Genomic DNA, 22957 nt, shown 5'->3' on the forward strand with positions numbered 1-22957 from the left:
TGATATAGTCTATGGTTGAAGCGAGACTTTATTTATTTAAATTGCTCAATTTAACTGTTATAAACATCTACACCTTCTAAAAGATTATCAGTGATTTGTTACAACTCATAAACAGAAACTGACTCATTCTGCAAACATTCGGCATTAATTTGAACTCTGATTAACGTGAAACAGGCAAACAGTAACACAAGTTACAGGCCAGAAGAGAAATTTCAAAGGATACTGCAACTGTAAGTATTTCAACTTGGTATGTCTCTTTAATTTCTGATGTCATATGATCAGTTCACGTTACAGATTTCTCCTTTAAGTAAAATAACTGAGAAATAAATACTTAATCACAGTAATTGTAGTAGTTGTAATTTGCAGCCTACGACAGTACTTCCACCCCTGATAGACAGCACAATTGATTAGAGGACAGTGATGTAACTTAACCATTCAAACACTGAGCATTGATAGAAGCTGTGCCCTCCTCCACTGGGGACGGGCCAACAGAGAGGGTGAGGGAGGGGGGAGTTCAGGCTGAGTTGGAGAAGGTGCTGCTGCCTGCTGGAGCGACAGAGAGGCACAGAGGACAGAAACCTCGACGCTGCGCTCTCTCCGGGATTTTAAACTACAACTCCCCCTTCCTCTCTCTTTCTTCTGCAGTTTGCAACAATCTGCTCACTTTTCCCTCCAGATGCGCCTCTCCCGCGGAAGTTAACTCTCCTCGCAGTCAGATTGAATTCGCTTCTCAAACTTTTTATCCTCGGGCCGGATCGCAGCGAACAGGTGGAGATGATGGCGAGCGGAGCTCCGGCTCGGCGCTCCCGGCCGCGGGTCGCGCTGCTGCTGTGGCCGCTGCTGGTGACCTGTTGCCGGTCCGTGTCGGCGCAGGAGCTGCCGACCAACGGGGTGAACGGATACAGCCTGCACCCGCCCTACTTCAACCTGGCCGAGGGCACCAAGATCACCGCCACGGCGACCTGCGGGGAGGAAGAGAGCGGGAGGACCGTGCACGACCTGTACTGCAAGCTGGTCGGAGGCCCGGTGTCCGGAGACCCGAGCCAGACCATCCAGGTGAGCAGGACCAGATTTTCTAAAAGGTTTATGACGCTCAATAGGGACTTGGAAATTTGACTGCACCTATTGGAGTTTTTATTTGATAAAATATTCCGTATCACGATAAAGGTTTGTTGGGAGTTTTATTGCCCATAATACTCTGTAAGAGGCTATTATATTGGATTTTCTACAGAGTTAGAGCTTACATGGTGTTCAGCATTGAGTTTAAAGTGACTTTAATGTGATTAATTACATTTTTATCCTCTATAGGTTAAAACACAACTACAGTATTTCTGATATTACAGTATGGACTTGCAATGCATTTGTGATGCATAAGTTTGCTGAGATTTTGACCCTCTTATCTTTAGCAACAAATGTATTAATCGAAAATTTATTGCCAACTATTTTGATAATCGATTAATCATTCTTCCAATAAGTTTGCAGGTTCTTAAATGTGAGAATTTGATGCTTTTCTTTGTTATTGCTGACAATAAATGAAGAGTTTCTGGGTTTTGGACTTTTGGTTTCGACAAAAAGAAGCAACTTGAAAACATCATTTTGGGTTCTGGCATCTTCTGGACTAAACTGGTGGTTCTCAAGCTGTTACTGGGGTCCAGGGACCAACAGGGGGTCCTTGAGTGGTTTGTTGAGGGTCTCCAAGCACAATGAGGGGTAGAATATTTAAACTTTTAGCACGTTTTGGAAACTTTTTGCAAGTTAGAACAACAAGAGAAGAAATAGGGATCCTAGTTTGATCATTGGTTGACTATGAAGACTTTAAAGTCAAGTTATGAAATAAAAAAAAATCCCCCAGGGGGGATTCCTTAAGACAAACCCTCTCAGACTGGGGGTCTGCAGTTTTTGGGTGTTGGTTCAACAAAAGATGCTTTTTGAAGATTTCACTTTGGGCTTGGGAAATTATAATTTGTCACATTTTGCTGACATTTTAGTATTATTATTAATCAGTATTGAAAATAATAATTAATTGCAGCCTTGCTTAAAGCTACTAAAAGGTAGTTTCATATTCAGTTTATTTTGGAGGCCTCTGTGGACACGAGCACTGGAAACCCCACAAAGTATAACATCAGAAATGACCTAAATTAAAATATCTTAATGCCAGCGTACCTGTTACTGTAACTTAGCCTGGGAAAATGTTAATACAGACTCATTTCAACTGATCTCAAGGAGAGTCTGATTGGTGGCGGACATTAAGGATAACTTTATAGAACTAGCCAATCTTCTTGCAGATTGTCTCATTTGCTTATGTAGGGCATATCGAGGCATCAGCTAAAAACTCCCTGTAGCAGCTTGAACTGCAGTACTCCTTTAGTATTTTAGGGGCATGTTTGTGGTGAATGATCAATTGTGAGTTAGTTTAAATATTCCTGTGTTATTCCTATAGCCTCCAAGTGTGTCTGTGGTGCTCATTAGTTTGCTTACAATGACAGACTTCCTATAGTATGTCTATAAGGTAGCATTAAAGTGACAGTTCACTTCCAAAAGATAAGAAAATGTCATATCTTTCCTTTTTCCTGTAGTGATGTTCATCCAGCTTAGTAGTTTTAGTTTGAGCTGCAGAGTTTTGGAGATATCAGCCTTCTCTTGAATGTAGTGGGACTAGATGGCACTCTGCTGGTGGTGTTCAAAGCGGCAAAAAAAGCATTGTCTCTTTCCATAAATTTTGACCCAGTTACTTAAAATAATACACAGACCTTGTTGTGAACAATTTCATGTAGGAATGTTTGATTTTGGAGTGAACTGCCCCTTTAAACACTCAGATTTTATCCTCTTTTATTGCAAAATCAGTCTACATCTAGGACCAAATTGTATTGGATTTAGGGTATGCAGTAACATTTGTCTATGGTCTGTATCACTATGATCTTCTCATTTGATTTTTAAATGTGCTGCACAGTCACTGTTGCTCTTTTTACTGGTGTTTTGCAGCACTTTGTTTAAGTTTTCTGCACGTTTCACTCCAGTTGTGTTGCGTTAGATCTTTCGCGGATGCCGACCTGCACACTCCAGTGCATTCAGAGCAGAGAGTCGGACAGAGGGGGTCAGCAGTGTGCATGAATCTTCAGCTGCTCTGCCAAGTCATTATTTCATGCACCGCTTCCTTTGTAGGACTTGGCAACAATCGACACGGGCCACTTATATAAGGACAGGCAACATTTCTCTTAGAGTGGACATAGAAATTCAGCTACCGATGAGGTTTCCACACCGTGCTCTACGTGTGTGTTTTGTAGATGAGCTTTTAATGTGATGATGGGTTTGTAAAAGCCAACAACAGGCCCATTGTGTGTTTGACAATTGAGCCTCCAGGTATCACTAGTTAACACAAAGGATTATTGCAGTTTCATGGGTTAACCATTAAAGCAACCCTCTGGGCGATAACATGGCAGGCTTATTGCCTTCTCACCCTCTCTCCCACCTGTTCCTCACATTCCTCACGGTGACTGACCCGTGCCGTCCAATCAGACCGAGTTTATCCGCTCTGTTACCGCGAGATTATCGTGACCCGGGTGCTGCTTCCTCTGGCGGCGAAGGATCTGAGGAATCGTTTCGTTTCTGTCTTCGCTCACGTTTAGTGTCGTCCAACTGAAATTTAAAGAGCTCAGACATAAAGTTGAAGCTGTAAAGTCAGTGAGATAAAAACAGGCTGATCAGTAGAGGTAGACCATGAGCAGCAGGCAGTCTGAAGTGCTGTTTGATTGCTTAAAGACTGAGAATGAAGCCAAGAAAACACAAAAACCTGCGCCCTGAGGGCTGTTTAGATGCTTGAGAAAGAAAGGGCTTTCAGAATTCTTTCAAGCTTTGAAGTTGTTTGTTAAATATTTAACTTTAGAACCACCCAGGAGAACACAAGTTCCACCTTAAATGGGAGAAAGAAAGAAATGATGATTAGCTGAGTAATTAACTTCAGCTGACCGTCTGGTGTTAAATTCTCTTCAGTATTTGTGCAGTGAGATTCATTCTTGCAGGCACATTTGACCCACTTCGGTTCCTCCACACTCAGGATTAGGCCTGATATTCTCTCATCAGAGTTTTCATGCAGTCTTTCTATCCGATCTGTTCAGTGCTCGCAGCGGTTTGTTGAAGTGGCGACGCTGCCGCATAATTAGTTCAGGAAATCTCCAAAATGAACCCAAGAAATCTGGTCATTAGCTCAAGGAATGGTGCATTATGTGTTCAGGCTAAGAGGTTTAGCCCACTTTGCTGGGCCATTGTGGCTCGGCCCACTCGTTGGGTTGCTGCACCCCCTCAGCAACACACACACACACGCGCGCACACACACACACACACACAGGCAGAAACACACACACTTTGCTGTGCTGAGGTTAATCCTGTTTTGATTTGACAGCAAGACATGAGAGTGTTTTTATTAATTAAAAACAGCAGGAGGAGGACTGGAATGTGTGTGTGTGTGTGTGTGTGTGTGTGTGTGTGTGTGTGTGTGTGTGTGTGTGTGTGAGAGTGTGTGTCTACTACACTGTTGATTATTTTCTTAATCGATCAGTTGTTTGATCTATAAAATGTTAGAAAATGGTGAAAACTGTTGATCAGTGTTTCCCAAAGCCCAAAATGACATTCTCAAATGTTTTGTGTTCCCACAATCCCAAAATATTAAGTTTACTGTCATAGAGGAGTAAAGAAACCAGGAAAAAAATCACATTTAAGAAGCTATAATCGGACAATTTTGACTTTTTTCCTAAAAGAATTACTCAAGCAATTTAAAATAGTTGGTGATAATTTAATAGTTGATTCTATGGCGGGCTTAACCCTGTGCTGGGTTTAAAAGGATCTTTGTTTTTGCATCATATCTCCAAAATTTAGTTGTGTTCAGACTCTGTAGCTTGAAACAAAATTAACCAGCTAGCTATTTTGAAGCTAAGCTAAGAAAACAATAATTGAAAGAAACACAGTAACAGTGGTTACAGAGCAGAAACACTGCTGCCACCAATGTAACTGAGCATCCTGGGTAATTTGGCAGGTTGGAGACGTAACATTGTGCAGTGACCAGCTCTACTTTGTGTTTACTGCTGACTAACATGCTAAATTGAGATGATGAACATATTAAACATTCTTGCTGCATTGTCATTATGAGCATGTAACCATGCTGATGCAGCCTAAGAATGATTTTGCACATTTGTGGCCCCAGGACTTCATTACCCAGAAGTCTCTGACACGGATAAACTACACTAACTCGGGACCAGCACACTAGATACCGAAAACATTTATAAAAACAGAATTGAAATCATAAATGGGAGGGTGTGTTCTGGCTCATTTGGAGAACTACGAGAGAAAGCTGTGAAATATTTGTTGAATGTTAATTGGAATTAATGCCCAAGAAAGAATTGATCTAAGAAGATATAAATAGACTAGATTTCCTCCGAATGTGGTGAGGAGACAAGCTGAAACAAGTGAGTTCAGCTTTATTTTGGATGAAGAGTTGGACGCTACTGTTCAGGAGACAGTTCTTGAAATTGGTCACCTTTGATTGTACCAGTTACTGAAATATAATCGGCATGAATCCACTGTTCCTGGATATATCACGCTTGTTTCGTTGGGATTTGAGGCTGCAAGGACAAATACGTTTTCACCTCAAGATCTGACTCAATGCATGCAGCTTTGCTTTTGGAAGCAAGGGAGAAGAAAGACAAAGAGTTAGAGGAAGCATGAGAAGAGCTGTGCCTTATGTTAAGAGAGAAAAAATATAGATTGCATAAAGTGGTAGATGTTGACTGAGTAACAGTTAAGCTGTGGCCTGAGGACATGGATTCCTCACTCAGGGAGATTTTTTTTTATTCGCCTAAAGGTTGAGTTCAAGAAAGAAACAGGAAAAGAGATGTAAAAGGATTGAATGAAAGCGCGTGTAACACACAGAGAGAGGTGAATGTACTCGACATGTTCATTTCCAGGTGGTCTTTTTGGTTGACATGGTTTTAAAAGCGGTGACAGGAGAGGATGGAAAAAGAGAAAGGAAAAAGTGTGAAAGAGAGTTTGAGGAGAGTTTCAGGCTCCCTGACGTCTCAATACGCTAAACGCCTGCTTTGTTCTTCAGAGATGTCACATACCTGGGTAGGAAATGAGCTTTTTAAAAGTTCTTTTTAACCTTGCAGTCAACTTAAACTGTGGTGAACAAAGGAGTGCCTTCAGATGATGGTTGGTTACCTTCATTTCCCAGCATTCAGCAGCAGATTGGAGGTTACTTCTATCGATTTGAGTGTTTTCAAGGTTCTGTTAACTGTTCTGTGGCGCCAGATTTGACAGATGAAATGAGAGGAAAAAATAAATATTGAAGAAGATAGTTCATTACAAATACAGAGATAAAGAGGAAAAGAAGAAGTGTAGGGACGTTTAAGAATAATTTCATAACTGTTAAGAATTAATCAGTGACAGTTGCTGTGCCTCATTTGACATTGTGTTGTCTGGTGGAGGCAGTTGTTGAATAAGGAAACTTGTTAAATTTAAAAAGTCAAAATGAGGGAAAAAAATAGGGAATAAATGTGCATTTTTCTATCTCATTAATCATTAATGGCCACTTAATCAATTGGTAGCGTTTTCAACTGTTGATTGAGGAAAATGCACAAAATTTGCTACCCTACTATAGAGAGATGACACACAATAACACAATAAAAAAACAGCAGTTTAACTGAAACAATTGTCAGTTTTATCACCAAAACACAGCAGCAGAGTTCAGTAGGGGACACTGAGGGGAATATTTCATAAATTATTGCCTCATATTAGTAATTCATACTCTAAAATTCGGGGAGTTTACACGTAGCAACGTCATCATGCAGAAATGGGTCACGTGGGAAATCCTTTTAGAGGAGCTACGGAAAGTGAAATATTTATGCTAAAACATACATACTTAGACCATAATTTGGATGATCGGATTTGGACACATCAGGAACACTACTGAGAAGCTACATAATGATATAAAACCTCAAAAAAAAATTATAGATCCTCCCTTTAATTTGCTCCTTTAGTAATCTCTTGTTCAGGGCAACAATGCATGTCACAACATAATTTGAAGTATATCCACATATCTCAGTTAAGACTGAAAATAAAATGTGAACGACTGATTTTTAGGGACTGATTTGTAATTTTAAGTGCACAGATAATATCATTTGAGGCTTTAGAAGATCCAGAGAGAACCTGAGGGGTTGATTGACAGGTGATATCTGGGAAGTACAGAGAGGAAGACAGGGGACAGGAGGAGGAGGGGGTGGTGGGGTAGAGGGGGTGGGGGACCTTTTGACCTCACTGACCTGCAGTGATAGCATCTCCTAACCCGGGCTTTTGTTCAGGCCCGCACTTGTTTAGTTTATGCTAACGCTTACATAGCCGGCAGTGATTGGGTTAAACGCTCACGCAGCCGACCTGGATTAGGTAAGAATGAAGAAGCTTTAAGAACCAAAGAGGTGGAGGGGCCATTTTAAGTGGACATGTCCACCTCTGCTTAAGTACAAATTATTAAAGGATGCCACAGCGTTTGGGATTTTGGAATGTTTTTACCTACATATCAGTGTCCTGGTGTAGATCATAGCTGGTTTTATTATTCTGTCAAAGTCAGAGCTGCAATGATTAATGGATTATTAATAAGTTACTAAATTAATCAGCAGCTATTTTGATAATTGATTAATTGGTCTGAGTAATTTTTTAAGGAAAAAAAAGGCACATTTCTCTGATTCCAGCTTCTTAAATGTGAAATTTTTCTGGTTTCGTTACTCCTCTGTGACAGTAAACTGAATATCTTTGGGTTTGGCTCAAAACAAGACATTTGAGGACGTCACCTTTGGCTTTGGTAAACATTTTGTAGATCTGATATCACAATTTTATAGACAAAACAACTAGAAAACAATTGCAAGATTAATCAACAATGAAAATAATCTTGCAGCCCTAGTTAAAGGAATAGTTTGGGTTTTTTTGACGTGTATGAGGTACTTATTCATAGTCAGTGTATTCAGCTTTTCCCCTTTACTTGCACAGGCCTGGCATGCTGCCAACCCAAGAGGCACCGCCACCAGGCCAAAAAAGTCTCTTCTTTTTAATGCAAAGATGACACAGACAGCATTGCTGCCCTAACGTTATATATCGAGTCTGCAGAAGAGTTGTGAAGTGAAAAAATAAGTGTTTTTTTCCCCCCTCATTCAGAGAGAGAGAAAGAGAAAAGAGGGGGAAAAGAGGGTGCACCTGCTTTTTCATGCCTGTGACATAGTTATGGTGTTGATATGACGATATATTTTCACTGTCTGTTTTTGCTGAGAACCGCACACAAATATATGAAGCATTGTTGAGCCCAAACTAACCGTTTAAAGCACAGAAGTCACACAGTAACACAAAAAACTAACATATTAACAGCATACAGTACACCATGCTGTCAAATCAGACTGTAAACTGTGTGAATTTAGCACAAAAGAGCCTAAAACTAAATTGACCAAACACAATAAAACCTTCTAGCAGAAATACAATACAAGCTAGAGCCTCGCTGTCACAGTAACCCGAGCGGAGTCACGTCTCTGCTGGAATATAAGAAACTTGACCCAAGTAGCTTCAGGGACAGACAGTTGTGAAACAAATCTCTCCTTTTCAAAGACGTTTACTGTGACTCTGAAACATTGTGCTGCTGTTTTTGGGTGAGTTAGAGAGGCTGGACCGAAACTTAAAGACTGGAGGCTCAATTCCCACAATAATCGTGTGTGTTACTCACCAGCAGCCTTCACAAATGTCTCCAAGCGACATCATGACAGTCAGTCTCCACAGTAGATCTATGAATAAGGATGAAAAAGATGTATTTTTTCATCAAGAGGTCCCTCATAATGCGTAACTGAAGATTAAAACTTGGGTACGTGTCTGTTTCTGCGTTTGCAGGGCCAGTACTGTGACATCTGCAGCCAAGGCGACAGCGATCGTGCCCATCCCATCACCAACGCCATCGACGGGACGGAGCGATGGTGGCAGAGCCCGCCTCTGTCCCGCAGCACCGAGTACAACGAGGTGAACGTCACCCTGGACCTCGGACAGGTAGGAATCATTAACATGTACATGTGCTGAAACACACGCAAACATGTTCTGTGTGATGTGGTGCTTTTACTCTTCTTCTACAGTTTGTTGAGCGGTGTCAGAATGTTTTCAGAGATTCCCGATTACTGTCGAACATCACTGTTGTCTGTAAGTTTGTAGAACATCAGAAAGTTTGTTTTGTATCAGGATGGTTTGAGATTTGTGGAATAATCACACTTGATTTTGAATTTTCGTAAATTTTCTGGTTGCTTTCTGAAGTGTCATTGTTAAAGAAAGCAGTGTTAAGTTGCATTTAATTGCCTTTTCTGTGTTGTTTTTATCTAAGTTTACATTCGAGCCACCAAAAATAGAATTTGACCACCAAATATAGGTGTTTAGTGGCCTGTGGGACAAGTGCTTAAAAGTATCAGCGTCTGTCCTCGGTCTCTCTGTACTGAAAATTGATTGGTTTGTAGTTGGGTGTGTGTCTGATGTCAGCGTTTTGTTAATTCAATTCAATTCATCTCTCTCATCCTCTTGGAAAATCATTGAAAAGTGTCACAATTTTTGCCCTGTAGGATTGTCTGGAAGTGTTTCCTGCTTCTTTTCTTGAATTCTTGAAAGTGTTGTGTTCAAGGACTGGAAGTGTTGTGCTCTCAAGGAAAATGTTCCGCAGGATGTTCTCCAAATTGTCAGGACACATGCAAAGTCACTCCCTCCAGGATTTCACAGGCTGTTTTTGGGATTGTTGGGATTTCATATCTGCTTTTCTAAAAAAAACAAATAACCATATATGTTGCAATGTTATTAGGTATTTTTTGCAATGAAATTGTGGGAGTAAGTGAAAATTGCAAAAGAAAGTCGTACAATTCATTTAAATCAAAGGCAGCATGTTCCATAAAGAATGAAACAACAGTCTGTTCTTAGTGTTCTATGTAACCTTACCAAAAATTTTCCAAAGATTTCTGTGAAGACAAAAAATACAAATGCAAAAAAAATAGAAAATGATCAAACAAAGAGAGATGTACATGTATGATATTTTCACAGGGGACTGCTGTGATTGGGGGAACTCACAGGAAGCAACGATGATCAGAGTTTGGACAGAATTGCGAGGTTGCGCAGAATTAATTTTTTTGGGATTGGTTGAATTTGCATGTTGCTATCGCACCTTCCTGGAGGCTTCTCTTGACAGTTTTCTAGGATTTCAGCTTGACGAAATGATGCGGGATCCGAAATATCAGCCTCTGGATCAATGACCGGCCACTTGTGCTGGAAATTTAAAACCTTGCCAGCCATTATCACTAATCAACTCTGATTTTATTTAAGTACAAATGAAGCCGATTAGTTTTCAGCCAAAGCACCTGAGTAAAGTCCCCCCCCCCCCCCCAACCGCTGGTGAACTCTCATCCCTCTGTGATAAACTGTTGAGCCTCAGCCTCTCTGATAATGAATGTAAAGTAAATCTGAGCCCATTAACTGGTTTAGTGGCTCAGCCTCCCAAAGCTCAGAGACACAAATGAAGAATCGCACGGTTAACTCTGCAGTCCTCAGAGTATATTCAGAGATGTTGTTGTTGGCAGGAGGCGCGGTTTGTTCTGTCTGCTGCTGACACACACTCACGTATAGACGTACAGCACAAACACAGGGACACACTCAGAGTAGAGAAAGGCTTCGGTCTGTCTCCCTGCGCTCCGAGTTAACCTTTTTGTGTTTTTGAACGTCGCTCTTCAACAACCTTTTATGTTTCTGAATGCAACTCCTTTGTGCCAGGCTCTCCTGCTCGAGTGCCCTGCTCATTCATCAGCGCTGAGACATTCACTGTGTGTGTGTGTAGTTGTGTCCTTAACAAGTGTGTTTTCTGTCATGGCCTTCAGTTTCCCCTTCCCTCTTCCTCCTCTTCTTCTATCGTCCCTTTTCTCCTCCACTCTTTACTTTCCTCCCCTCCCCTCTTTCTCTCTGACTCTCCATCAGGGTTGAAGGTCTCAATAGAGAAGCAGGGAGCTGTGACTCTCTCTCTCTCTCTCTCTCTCTCTCTCTCTGTGATTAGCTTGTAAAAGCCTTTATAAGCTTGTTTACCTTGTGGCAGTAATAAAAGGATGAATTAAACGTTTTTGAAGAGCAAAATGAATACAATCAAAAGGGTTTGTTCTCACAGTCATATTGTTGTTTAATGGATGTTGAACCATGCAGGCAGCCTGCAGCTAAAACTCTGTTTTCACTCTGCCATTATTTTACACGTCAAACCGCCTGTTTAGTGAAAATTTAGACTATACAGACACCCGTTTCTAATGTCAGCTTTACAGTGTGACGGCTTTGGTGTGCAACTATTATTTTTATTTTATTACTTGCATTCTAGTTTGTTTTTGGGCTGCCAGCCAGGTAACAACCTGACAAAACCTTTCTAGTCACACACATGCAAAACCAGCCAGTGCAAAGGACGTATGCCTTAAATGTATATCAGTGGAAATGCTCATACAACCTTCGAAATAAAGACACATCTTCAGCAAAAGAGGCAAACACACCACTCGGCTTTTAACTCAAGAACAGAGGCATTTATTTTCCAGTAAACAAAACCAGGATTGTGGCTCGGCAGCCGCATCTTATATGCACTTTGGCGGCTTGTTGCAACACAAACTGAAGTTTATCCTCTGAAAACATACAGTTTTGTGTACATGTCTTAAAAAAATCTTTAAATATTCTATGATATATTCAAAAAAGGTGTTCTTTTTTTAGCTTTGACCTTTTACAGAAAATAGATGCAATTGGAATGTTCATGTTTTGATTTTTGAGGCCCCTGCGGACAAAAGCAGTAGTGTTTCCACTTTAATAATCAAAAAATATAACATCAAAAGTAAAGTTATCTAAATAAAGAGAAAAGCTACACAGAAATCTTCTCACAGGTGGTCTTTTTTTTACTTATACAGGGTCAGTATTAAATCGCTACTGTTTCCTAGCCAGTTAAAACTCCTTGTAGTAGCTTTAATTGATTGATTGATAGAAAATTAATTTGCAGTTTAAGCAATCAAGTAATCTTTAAAGGGATAGTTCACCCAAGAAATGCAGATTGAAGGTCGGGTTTAGTTTTTCAGTCCACAAAACAGCTGAACTGCTGGAGTTTCCAGAAAATAAAAACACAAAATCCTCCGTGCTGCTTGTTTGGTGTAATCCAAGTTCCCTAAAGCCTCGACATGCCAAGCTGACTAAAATGTTATTTATACCATGTTTTTAGCCTGAATCTTCACTGTAGATCTTGGAGCCACGCTCATGTGCACATGCACAGTGTCTGAACTGGGTGTGTGGTGTGACGGTGTGCAAACGGCATGTCGGGACTTTTTTTTTTTTCTGTTGTTTTTAATGTTTGAAAACTGGTCACCATTCACCTACTTTGTTTGGGAGATTCTGCAACGCTGTTTTCCTGTGAAACAAAGTTTCATTTTTGGGTGAAGTATCCCTTTAAAGTTAGTTATTAAAGGCTCTCTCCAGCAATTTTACACATTAAGTTCAGTTTTATATCTCACTACAGAGGAAGTTTTTCAAAGCTTGAGAAAATAACCCAGATGATGTCATTAGAAATCAATCAAATCATGATACATAAGAGAAATGTTTTTTTTTTCTCCTGCACCTAATGAACATAGATTTTCTTTGAACTTTGAACATCTAAGTGTTGAAGACACTTCGTTGGATCAAAATGTTTTCTTGGTGGCATCAACGCTCAGAAGACGGGAGGGAGGAGGGAGGGAGAGTACGAGAGAGAGGGGAGGGGCAGCGAGAGGAGGGGGAGGGTCTCCAGTTACCAGGTTGCAGTTTTGTCTTGAAGGAATGTAGGTGGGCTCAGGCCCTGAGTTTACGAGTGTGTGTTGAGGACCCCACCACACACACACACACCTAATGCCCCCCACCCACCTCTGCCTAAATGAAAGAGAAAGAGAGGAGGGAGAGACTGGAATGTCAGTTAACCTGTCTCAACCCGCAGAGGGCTCGTTAAATTACCCCTAACTCTTCTCTTTCTTTCTCTCAGCATCTATGGAATAAACTCTCTTACATACAGCTCTCATGTCTGTACGCTAAGCATGAAGCTACAGCTAACTTAGCTTAGCATAAAGACTGTGTTAGATTTGTTACCCTTAGTTTTTTGTAAAGCTAAGAATGAGCTTTGGAGATGTTAATAGGTGGATTTTGTTACATTGGACAGATCTAGGCTAGCTGTTTCCACCTGTTTCCAGTCATTGTGCTTAGCTAAGCTAATCAGCTGTTAGTGGTAGCCTCTTTTGTAGCGCGCACGCACACACACACACACACACACACACACACACACACACACACACACACACGAGTTCTCACTTCTGTCCTCATTATTTTCTTATCTGGGGCTGTTTCTCTTCATGCTTTGGGCCCGGCCCCTTAGTTGCAATTGATAAAAATCTTAATGCTACATCATATAGTGAGATTTTAGACGGGCATTGTGTGCTTGCAGCTTTGTGGTAACACTTTGGGAAAGGCCTTTTCCTGTTTCAACATGAAAATGTTCCGGTTGCCGAAGCTGGGTTCATAAATATGGATGTGTAGATGAGTGTAAATTTAGAGTTTTAGAAAGATGTTCACAGAAACAGAAATTAATACGGCTTATAAGATCAGTTTCAGGCTGATGCCATATCTGATCAGTGCATGCTTATCTATAAAGAAATAGTTTTCCCACTTTGGTGTAGAGCTTTTCAAAGTGGAGGCGGGCCTCCCCCACGGGGGACTTCAAACAGATCCAGGGGAGGTTCAGTGAATGGAAGTGAAAAAATATGTTAGTTATTACATTAGTCAGCAAAAAGAGACAGAATAGCCAAAAAGTTTGTGATGTGGTTAAAGAGATAGTTCAAAGAAACAGAGACTTTTACTGTTTTACCCAGTCAGACACTAATAAATACCTTTGGACTGACCTTTTTTATATAAAACAGCCATATTTGGCTCAACAGTGGAGTGTCTCTGGGATCAAATAATCATGATCTCATAGATATCCAGGAACTGAGTGAAACTAAGCAAGTAAACTTAGTAGGGTTCCTCTTTACCCCTGGTGTAGAGGAACCTGACTGGCCTGCACAGAGCCCTGACTCGACCTCCCATTATCCAACACTTTTATGATGAACTGGAACACGGCGTGTGAACCGAGTCTCATCTTATCAACCAACATCAGTGTAGCACAGGTTCCAACACCGGAGGGAAAATCTGAAACCAGAAGAGAGAAGGTTGTTCTAGACGCAGTTTAATGAAATTTTACGCACATTGCTGGACAGCCTGACTCAGGATGGTTAAGATGAGATTAAATGCCACCATTAAACCACCGGTGGAGTCTGGTATGGCCTGACTCTGGACAGTGAAAGATCCCATTTGCGCTAACTTATCCCTACCATTAAATGCATTTGGAGAGAAATTTGATTTTATTCTTATCCATCCATCCATCCATCCATCCATCCATACATACATCCATCCATCCATCCACCAAGAATTTGTCTATGCATGAAAAACACTGTGTTTGGGTGTCTGTATACTTTCGGCCATGTCGTTTATCTTGTAACCCAGTGGTTCCCAGACTTTTTCTGGCACGCCCCCCCCTTGCAGAAGCTGAAAAACCCATTAACAATAATTGAGGATGGAACTGATGATAAGAGGATTGAAAAGTCTCTCCCGCTCGAGGGTGGCCTGCCATCCCAGTTTGGAAACCACTCCAACCTGTGTAATTTCTCTGTACTTAAATGTTAAAAATCAGGCTGTAAATCTTTTTGACTTGTACCAGGTGCTCCAATTTCCGCGCGCGAGGCAACAGCAGTTTAAGTTAGACTCATGTACAGAATGATTAAGGGCCTGGCTCAAGGGCATGTGAGTTCAGAGGGTGAAGCAGCTTAATAAAAAAATGTGCATGCTCTCATCTATGTTTTAAAAAGAACAGATTGAATTCTCATGGTGTGGAATTCAGCTGGCAGTAAATAGACTGTACAGTGTCTGTCCGTATCAGTACATCAGTGTTACTGCAGCAGGTGTACCAAGCACTGACTTCTCCACCCAACGCTCAGTTTATGAAACACATCTGACTGGAATCTCAACAAGGAGAGTCTCTTTACGGTATGCGATATTCATACTTCTTCTCCTTCCTTTTCTTTCAACCATATGTTTGGATCAAATGTGTGTCAGACTTTTAAATAAGGAGCATCACCTCACATCGGCCTCTTCCTCCTCCTCCTCCTCCTCCTCCTCCTCCTCCTCCTCCTCCTCCTCCTCCTCCTCCTTCAGTCTTTCTATATCTGTACCACCCATTCTGCTTTTACAGATAACACGCAGCCCAATATAGACCCTTTCTGCTTCCTCAGCCGTCCTGTCTTCCTTCTTCTGCTACCTCCTGCTCTCATCCCTCTTCATCACTTGGACAGATTATGAGATAATGGGACCATAGGCACAGACATGTTAAAAGCCCCCCCACAGCTACAGTTTGCTTTGTTTATAATTCTTGGAGTTCAATCATTTTGAATCAATTTGCAAATGTTTTGAGTCTGTCTGTAGTTGTTTTCTACCTGTTTTTGCTTCTTTTCTGTTTGTAGTTGTTTTGTGCCATTTTGTTGTTGTTTTTATCTTTTTGCAATTGTTTATTATTCTAGCAGTGTAATCAGTTTGTAGTTGTTTTGAGCCTCTGAAGTTGTTTTGAGAGTCTTTGTAGTCGTTTTGTGTCTCTTTGTAGTCGTTTTGTGTCTCTTTGTAGTTCTTTGACTGTCGGTGTAGACATTCTGAGTCTGTATGTAATCTTTGTAGTTGCTTTGTAGACTTTCTGAATCTCTCTAAAGTTGATTTGAGTCTATTTGAAGACGTTTTGAGTCTCTTTGTCATATTTTTAGTTGCTTTATGGACTTTTTGAGTATCTCTGAAGTTGTTTTAATCATTTTAAGTCATTTTGAGACTCTGTATTTGTTTTGAGTGTCTCTGTAGCCATTTAGCCTCTCTTTGTGGTAATTTTAGCTCTCTTTGTTGTCATTTAAGTGACTTTCCAACTAGAAATATTAATTGCCCCTTCGTACAGGGTGTTTGGCTGAGGGGCCTCCTGACGCATTGGGCCCTTGGGACTGGTCTTCATTATAAATACTCCCTATTTTCCCCACTCATCCTCATTCTCAGAAAAGTAAAAAGAGGTTTAGAATAAGAAACTCACTGTTTCTGGAAATACTTTTCACTGTTTGAGTTGTTGTCTTTTATTAAGTTTTTTAATGCAGCAAAAACAATTGTCCTTTCTCTCCCATTGTACTGGCGTGGCAGCAGAAATCTTGTCTCATTTCATTAATCTCAGTTTGAAATGCAGTGAAACATGTTGAAACCATCTCACCTCATAATTTTCCATATCTCATAGATATATCTGTCTTTGTATCTGCCTGGCTCCTTGTCTATTCCTGTTTTATTTTTTCTTCTGAACACTGGGGAAGGTAGAGAAGGAGGAGGGAAGGGATGGAAGAGGAATGACAGCTACCTGATGAACCGTAGGAAGAATATGAATCATCTGATGAGGTCATACTCAGTTCAACACAATTCACTGTTGTCTTGTACATAGGCTATGTGATCTAAGCCTAATGTAATGTTGGTGTGTTTTCACTCCATGCGCAGATGTGTGCTTGTGTACAGTTTCATTCCTCAGGTGTGTGATAGTGGAAGGATTCTGACAGGTAAGGGGGAGGGAGGAGATGGAGGAGATGAGGAGGAGGAGAAGGGGCGTTGGAGATGGAAAAAACAAGGCCCGTAGAGGATTACATGAAGGAAAGGGGGGAGAAATCCAGTATGAAGTCAAGGTGAAACAAAACTCCCAGGAAGAGAGGAGGAGGAGGAGGAGGAGGAGGAGGACAGGAAGGCAAGAACATGGAAAAGAGGAAGAAGGTCTTAAGTGGAGAAGAAAGCAGGGGTGAAGGAGAGTGAGGGCATGGAAAGAGGAGGAGGAGGAGGAGGTGACAGAGGAAGAGAACAGGGGATGTTTGTCTGTTTCAGCAGCCTATTATTAGAGCACAATATAGGCTTCAGTTGGGAATGTGTCTTGATGTGTGTGTGTGTGTGTGTGTGTGTGTGTGTGTGTGTACATGCATGTTCTTCAGGTGAGGTCCCCTCTTTTCCATACTCCTCCTCCCTTCACTAAAAAAAATGTCTTCCTGTCATCGCACTTGTCAAAGTCTTCAGCCCTGCAGAGCTGCTTTGACCTTTCAGTTAATTGAAGAACATTCTTAAAGGGTCAATCCACCAAAATGAAGGAGCAGAAAGCAACACAGCCATGACTGAGACGGAGCCATTCAGTACTTTTTTATTAATCAACATTTCAACACACATTTGTCCTTCTCAGGATAAAACATATGCTAAAAGATACGCAGTATACGCCAGAACGAATCTGAGCAGCTTTCCTCTCCTTCTCTTGACATCTCCCTGATAGAATAGGTGTGCATTTTTCTTGAATTAGTATTTTATATGCAAATATTTACTGTGGATATAAATGTTGACATGAAACGAGGCTTAAGGCTGTTAAAGAGTAGTCACACATCATTCTGGAAAGGAAATATTCGTTACCGTTCCAAGGGATGTATAACCCAGTGCTGTGCAGTGTGAACTGGATAAACCTGAGTTAACAAGGTGTGTGTGAAAAGTTAAGTTGTGAAATCTTAGCCCAGGGCTAAAGATATCCATGCAGTGTGTAAAGTCTTAAAAATAAAGTCAGCAGCAACTTGTCTTTAGGGCTGCAACAAACTCACGATTGATTAATCTACATATAATTTTCTAGATTCAGTGATTCTTGAAAAATGGCTGAAATGATTACTGGATTGTCAAAAAAGTTGCCTTTTTATTTTCTGTTGATCAACCAATCGATGATTAGACTAATCGTTGCAGCTCCATGTGTCATTCAAAGTTTATTTGAATGACTTTCTACTAAAGAATAGTGTCAAACACACTGCAGCCGAATAGCTGAATTATTTTCACCTTCAGAAATCTTAAAACCTGGAGAAATAAAATCAAAACTATCTGCAAGGCAGAATATCACTAGAGGTAAGTGAGAAAATATGTTTTTCTTTTATTAAATTTGGATGAATTCAAAGTGGATCCGACCTGGCAACATGAAAAGCTCTTCAAGTATGCTAAAGATGCACTTTTGACTGGAGCTGGTTGTCCTTTTCTTACTACAAACAAATTAAAATGTTTCTCACCGTCATGTGCCCTTAATTTGCTGGTGCGTTGGCAGGTTTCCCTACAGGACAAACACAAGGAAAGATGCATACACAGATAGACACACTCACACACAGCGTTGAGGTAGCTCCATTGTTCGCTGTGCGTAAGAGCGAGCGCAGTGCCAACTGCTCCCGATTGAACGCTTCCTGCTATTGATGTGGTTTGAACGTCAGAGTTACCCTTAAAGTGCCAGCGAGCTCTGAGCTGCTGGATGGGGGCTCATATTTGGAAAATCCCAAACAGTTTCGCATGGATGAAATTTTCAAAGAGCAATCGCCTTGCTTGGACAGCGAGGGTGACATAGGAGATAGAGCTGTTTTCTTATATGAAGTCCAAATAATATCTGGAGAATCAGGTCCCTTTCACACGTGGTGCTCAGCAGGTGATTGTCGGAGTGTCGGACGCATTCTCACCCACTTGCATTTGTTTGAGGCAAAGGGTGGTGCCTGGATAGAGCGTGCAGGAGGCAAGACATGATGCATCTTCATGCACGTGACCTTTCTTCTTCACGCTCAGATGTTTGCGTTATTCCGGCTTTGTGGTTGTAGGATGATAGAAGCATCGTCAACACTCCTGCTCATTCACTGTGAATTCTTGGACAGTGACCTGCTTTATTCAGACGTTGGCTCAGTCGGACGTCACACTCTGCGGGGACCTGCCAGGGTAAATTCAAGTTAAAACGCCCAGTCCGACTGATTTGCTTTCCTCTGCAGGGTAACGTCTAGATAAGTTCAAATTTGCAGTGCATGGGTTAAAAAGGGACGAGTTGGGAAAAAGCAGCAATTTCAAGTAAACAAAAGTCCAATATCTGTATAATATGGACAGTATAATACTCTAACAGTCAGAAGTCCAACATGGCCGATGTTTCATTGAGTGACTCCAGTACCAACCACAGTGAAGCAGCGACAGTCATTAAAATTTCAGTCCTGCAACAAATAAACTGTGACGTGATACAGCATAATCTGAGCAACGCAAGGGGCTTATGGGTATTAGGAGATGGATTTTTACCATCTGATAAATAGCAGTAGCTCCACTCTGGAGGCTGAGTGGAACCAAAAAACAAATTCATGGATTACAACATGACAGACTGGGGCTTTATGTGGTACCCCCCCCCAAGGTGAGCAAAGCTGTCTGAGATCACTTCTGTGGAAGTGTTTTGGATCAGCACGGATGTGTGTGTCTTTGTGTCCGTGTGTGTGTGTGTGGCTTGCTGATTATGATCAGTGTGTTCTCTGCCAATTCTGCTTTACGAGCGACGTGATGAGCATGGGAACCACACACTGCCTGTGTGTGTGTGTATGTATGTGTGTGTGTGTCTTTGTCTGTGGTTTGGCTCCGTGCAGACAATTCCAGTGTCGTTGTTTGAACACACTCTTCAGGTGTGTGTGTGTGTGTGTGTGTGTGTGTGTGTGTGTGGCCTGCTGTACAGTGTGTAGTGAAGTAGACCGTTCTTCGAAAGTGTGTGAGACTTTTGAAGATACCATCTCTTCTTCACTGTACTGTATTTCCCTCACACCCTCGCGTCGTTATCGTCACCCCCATCTTTCCGCTCTCTCTGTCTCTCGTTCGCTCTCCGTCCGCCTCTATCTGACTCTGTACAGCCACAAAGACTCCTCTGTAATGATGGAAATAAAGGGGGATAAAGATAGATATGATGGACATCAAACATCTCTCTCCCATTCCTCTGAGTCACCCTTCCTCCTTGCTAAATTCTTCATCAGTCTCTTCTAGTTTAGAGTCTGTGTGCCTAAAACACATCGTTAGCTACTAGTTAGCTACCAATGAAATACACCCACTTAAAAACCTGATATTAATTTGTCTTTTAAGCCCTGTTTGCTCTGCTGATTGCTTAAAATCGTTACTTAAAATAATTAGCCTGTTACAGTTAGCTTGTTTTATCTTGGGTGCCTACAGTCTTATATAAAGCAGCTTTGTGCTGGTTTTGTCAGTCCAGCGATTTAAAGTCATAAGCTGCAAAGATCCAAAAGCGTCGGTGTTGATTCACAGTGGAATCAGCGGCGCTAGCAACTATTTTGCATAACCACAAGGCGTTAGACTTAATTAAAATATAAAATTACTTTGCTTTATTTAACTTCAGTACGTTTTTATGCTTTGGAGTTCCCCCTTGTCTCATTTTGTAATTTTGCGAGAGTGAATGTGCTACATTGTCAGCATTATAGAGGATTTATTAGTCGTCATCATCATTAAGTCGTAAACTAAAAGTGATTTGTGTCTGTGGACAATTTTCCTCTTTCTTTCTTCCCCCATCACCGCTTTTCCCACAATGACTCAGTTAACCACACTTTTTAGTCACATCTTTTAATAGTGGCCCTCTTTCTATTTCTTAATTTAAACGCTTTTGTCCTCTTTAGCTCCTTGGCCGTCACTTTGAGGGTCGACAGTCGCAGTCATTCATTCCTCCCTCCGCTCCTCCGTCCCCTCCGTCCCCTTCGGTGACTCTCGTTTCTGCCGCCGTCCACCCATCGGCCTTCATCTTCCTGTTTTCCAGTCCGTCCCCCCTCGTTCAGGGTTAAACGTTGCCTCTGAAACTGTGTCCCCTTGCGCAAACACACAAACGCTGACACACAGTGCACATTTTTCAGTCATTCATTATGTGTACTGGGCAGGAAAATGAGCAAAGAGGGGGAGAAAAAGAGGTGGAGAGAGAGAGAGAGAGAGACAAATCTGACCTTAATAGGAGTTATTCAGCTTTGAGTGAAGAGAGAGAAAGAGGCAAAAGGGATAAAGTTGATGTCAGAAACCAGAATAAAGGAGGGATGATGGATGAATGGAGGCAGGGAGGAGAGGAAGGGGGCTGGTAGCACAAAATAGTTGGCTGATATTTCAGAGGTTGTTTTTTTTTAGCTGCCTGCTTCTTTATGATGTTGTAGCTGATATCAGAGTGTGTTGATGTTGGCAGGTTAACACCCCCTCGCTTTTAGCTTCAGTTTTGTTATTTTGACAAATTTAGATTAATGCAGCGTCAGAGTTTCTTGAAGATTTTCTCTTTATTCTTTTGCTTGGGACAGATCCAAGCAATATGAATAAATTTTAGACTGTATAACAGTCCACTTCAATTTGCTAAAATATATGACACTATATTTATGCACTATTTTCGCCCCTTTTTTATTTTAGGTTTTATATATACTTAGATTATATTATTAATTTTCTGTTGAACTTCTTCCTCTTTCAGCCATTACTTCAACAACTTTGTCACCAGTTGAGCCTGTTTTTTTTTTTATTTATGTCCCTGTGAAATCTGTGTCACGGCTTTCCTCAGTTTTTGCAATTCTGCCCGTGTTTCAGTTATCACAGAAACTATGGGGCTCTGCCTTCATGCTGCCATCAGTCTGTAGCTGGCCCATACTAATCCCCCGGCAAAAACCGACACTTGCCACTGACCGAAAGATAGTAGCCAGCTTTGTTGGGAACCCTGTATACAGCATAGTAATCTAAAATTTAGATGCTGTAACCTTTTGTACCTTTAAATCCCCAGATAGTAGCCTAAAACACAACATTTATCATACAAAAAAATTCCCTAAAGCCCAGTACAGTGGCCTCGAAATCCAATATAATAGCATAAAACTGTGATGTCTCTGCTGTAGTATCCTATTGTGAGAGATCAAACGCAACTTTCCGCCCACCTGCAAAGAAGAACGGAAAAATGAAAATGCACAACGGATGGAGTTGTAGAATGAAAACCACGAAAGAGAAACCAGAACAGAAAAAGAAGAGGGAAAAAATGGAGATGAGGTTGTAAGAATTACTGGAGAGAGTGAAACAAGGAGGATGGAGTGAACAAATGAGGGGAAAAAAAATGTAGGAGGAAGAAGATGAGGAGGACTCTTCCTGAGAGGGAAGCAGAGAAAGATTCCAGCTGGGAATGACTGAAAAAAGAAACCATTCACGCTCCATCTTTGATAGACATGTCAAATGTTCTCTGTCTGTGTGTCATTATCAAAGCAGAGGAAGTGATTATAAGAGGGCGCCTCCCACCCTTGTTGCAGTGCCGGTTTGGTTTTTGTGTGTGTGTGTGTGTGTGTGTGTGTGTGTGTGTGTGTGTATTTGTCATAATGTTCTCTCTCTAAGTGCGACAGCAGCAGTGGTTCTATTCTGTTTGAGTTGATTCATTACATCCCAACACATAACTCTGCAAAACAGCTGCTTTGATGATGACCCAGGTTGTGATTGTGTTTTTGTGTGTGTGTGTGTGTGTGTGTGTGTGTGTGTGTGTGTGTGTGTGTGTGTGTGTGTCACTCTCTCGTCATGCATGATGTCTGTTCCAACCTGTTGATCTGTCACAGGTCAAAGTTCATTGTCAGGCTTTTCAGTTCTTAACTTCCTGCTGCTTTGAACTCAGTGACTGCCTCCAGTGCGCGCGCACACACACACACACACACACACTTTTTCTCTTAAATGAACCTACTTACTTACTTTCTCACTTAATCTTTTCCATCCACTTGTCCTTTCTTCTCTCTGCTCTCCATCCATTTCCTCATGTTTTTTCTGGGGCTGCAACTCACAATTATTTTCCTAATTGATTCTTCTGTTGCTTATTTTCTCAATTAATTGATTAATTTAGAATGGTGAAAAATGTCAATCAGATAATGGCCTCAAATGTCGTGTTTTGTCCACAACACAAATATATTCAGTTTTCCTCTCATAGAGGACTAAATTTGGACGTCTT

At 41.2% G+C, this 22957-nt stretch overlaps 1 protein-coding gene across 1 annotated transcript in view; it reads left to right on the plus strand.

Moving 5' to 3' along the window:
• Nucleotides 1–662: 662 nt before the first annotated feature.
• The window catches only part of lama5 (laminin, alpha 5), a 114557-nt gene continuing 92262 nt past the window's right edge, over nucleotides 663–22957 (plus strand). The window contains exons 1-2 of the mRNA XM_084720334.1: nucleotides 663–1056; nucleotides 8914–9066. Of these exons, the coding sequence (XP_084576460.1) occupies nucleotides 775–1056; nucleotides 8914–9066 (435 nt within the window). The 5' untranslated portion in view covers nucleotides 663–774. The remainder of the gene's footprint in view (nucleotides 1057–8913; nucleotides 9067–22957) is intronic.

The sequence above is a fragment of the Lutjanus erythropterus genome, chromosome 6 (assembly GCF_056507025.1).
Source record: "Lutjanus erythropterus isolate fLutEry1 chromosome 6, fLutEry1.hap2, whole genome shotgun sequence".
NCBI lineage: Eukaryota > Metazoa > Chordata > Actinopteri > Lutjaniformes > Lutjanidae > Lutjanus > Lutjanus erythropterus.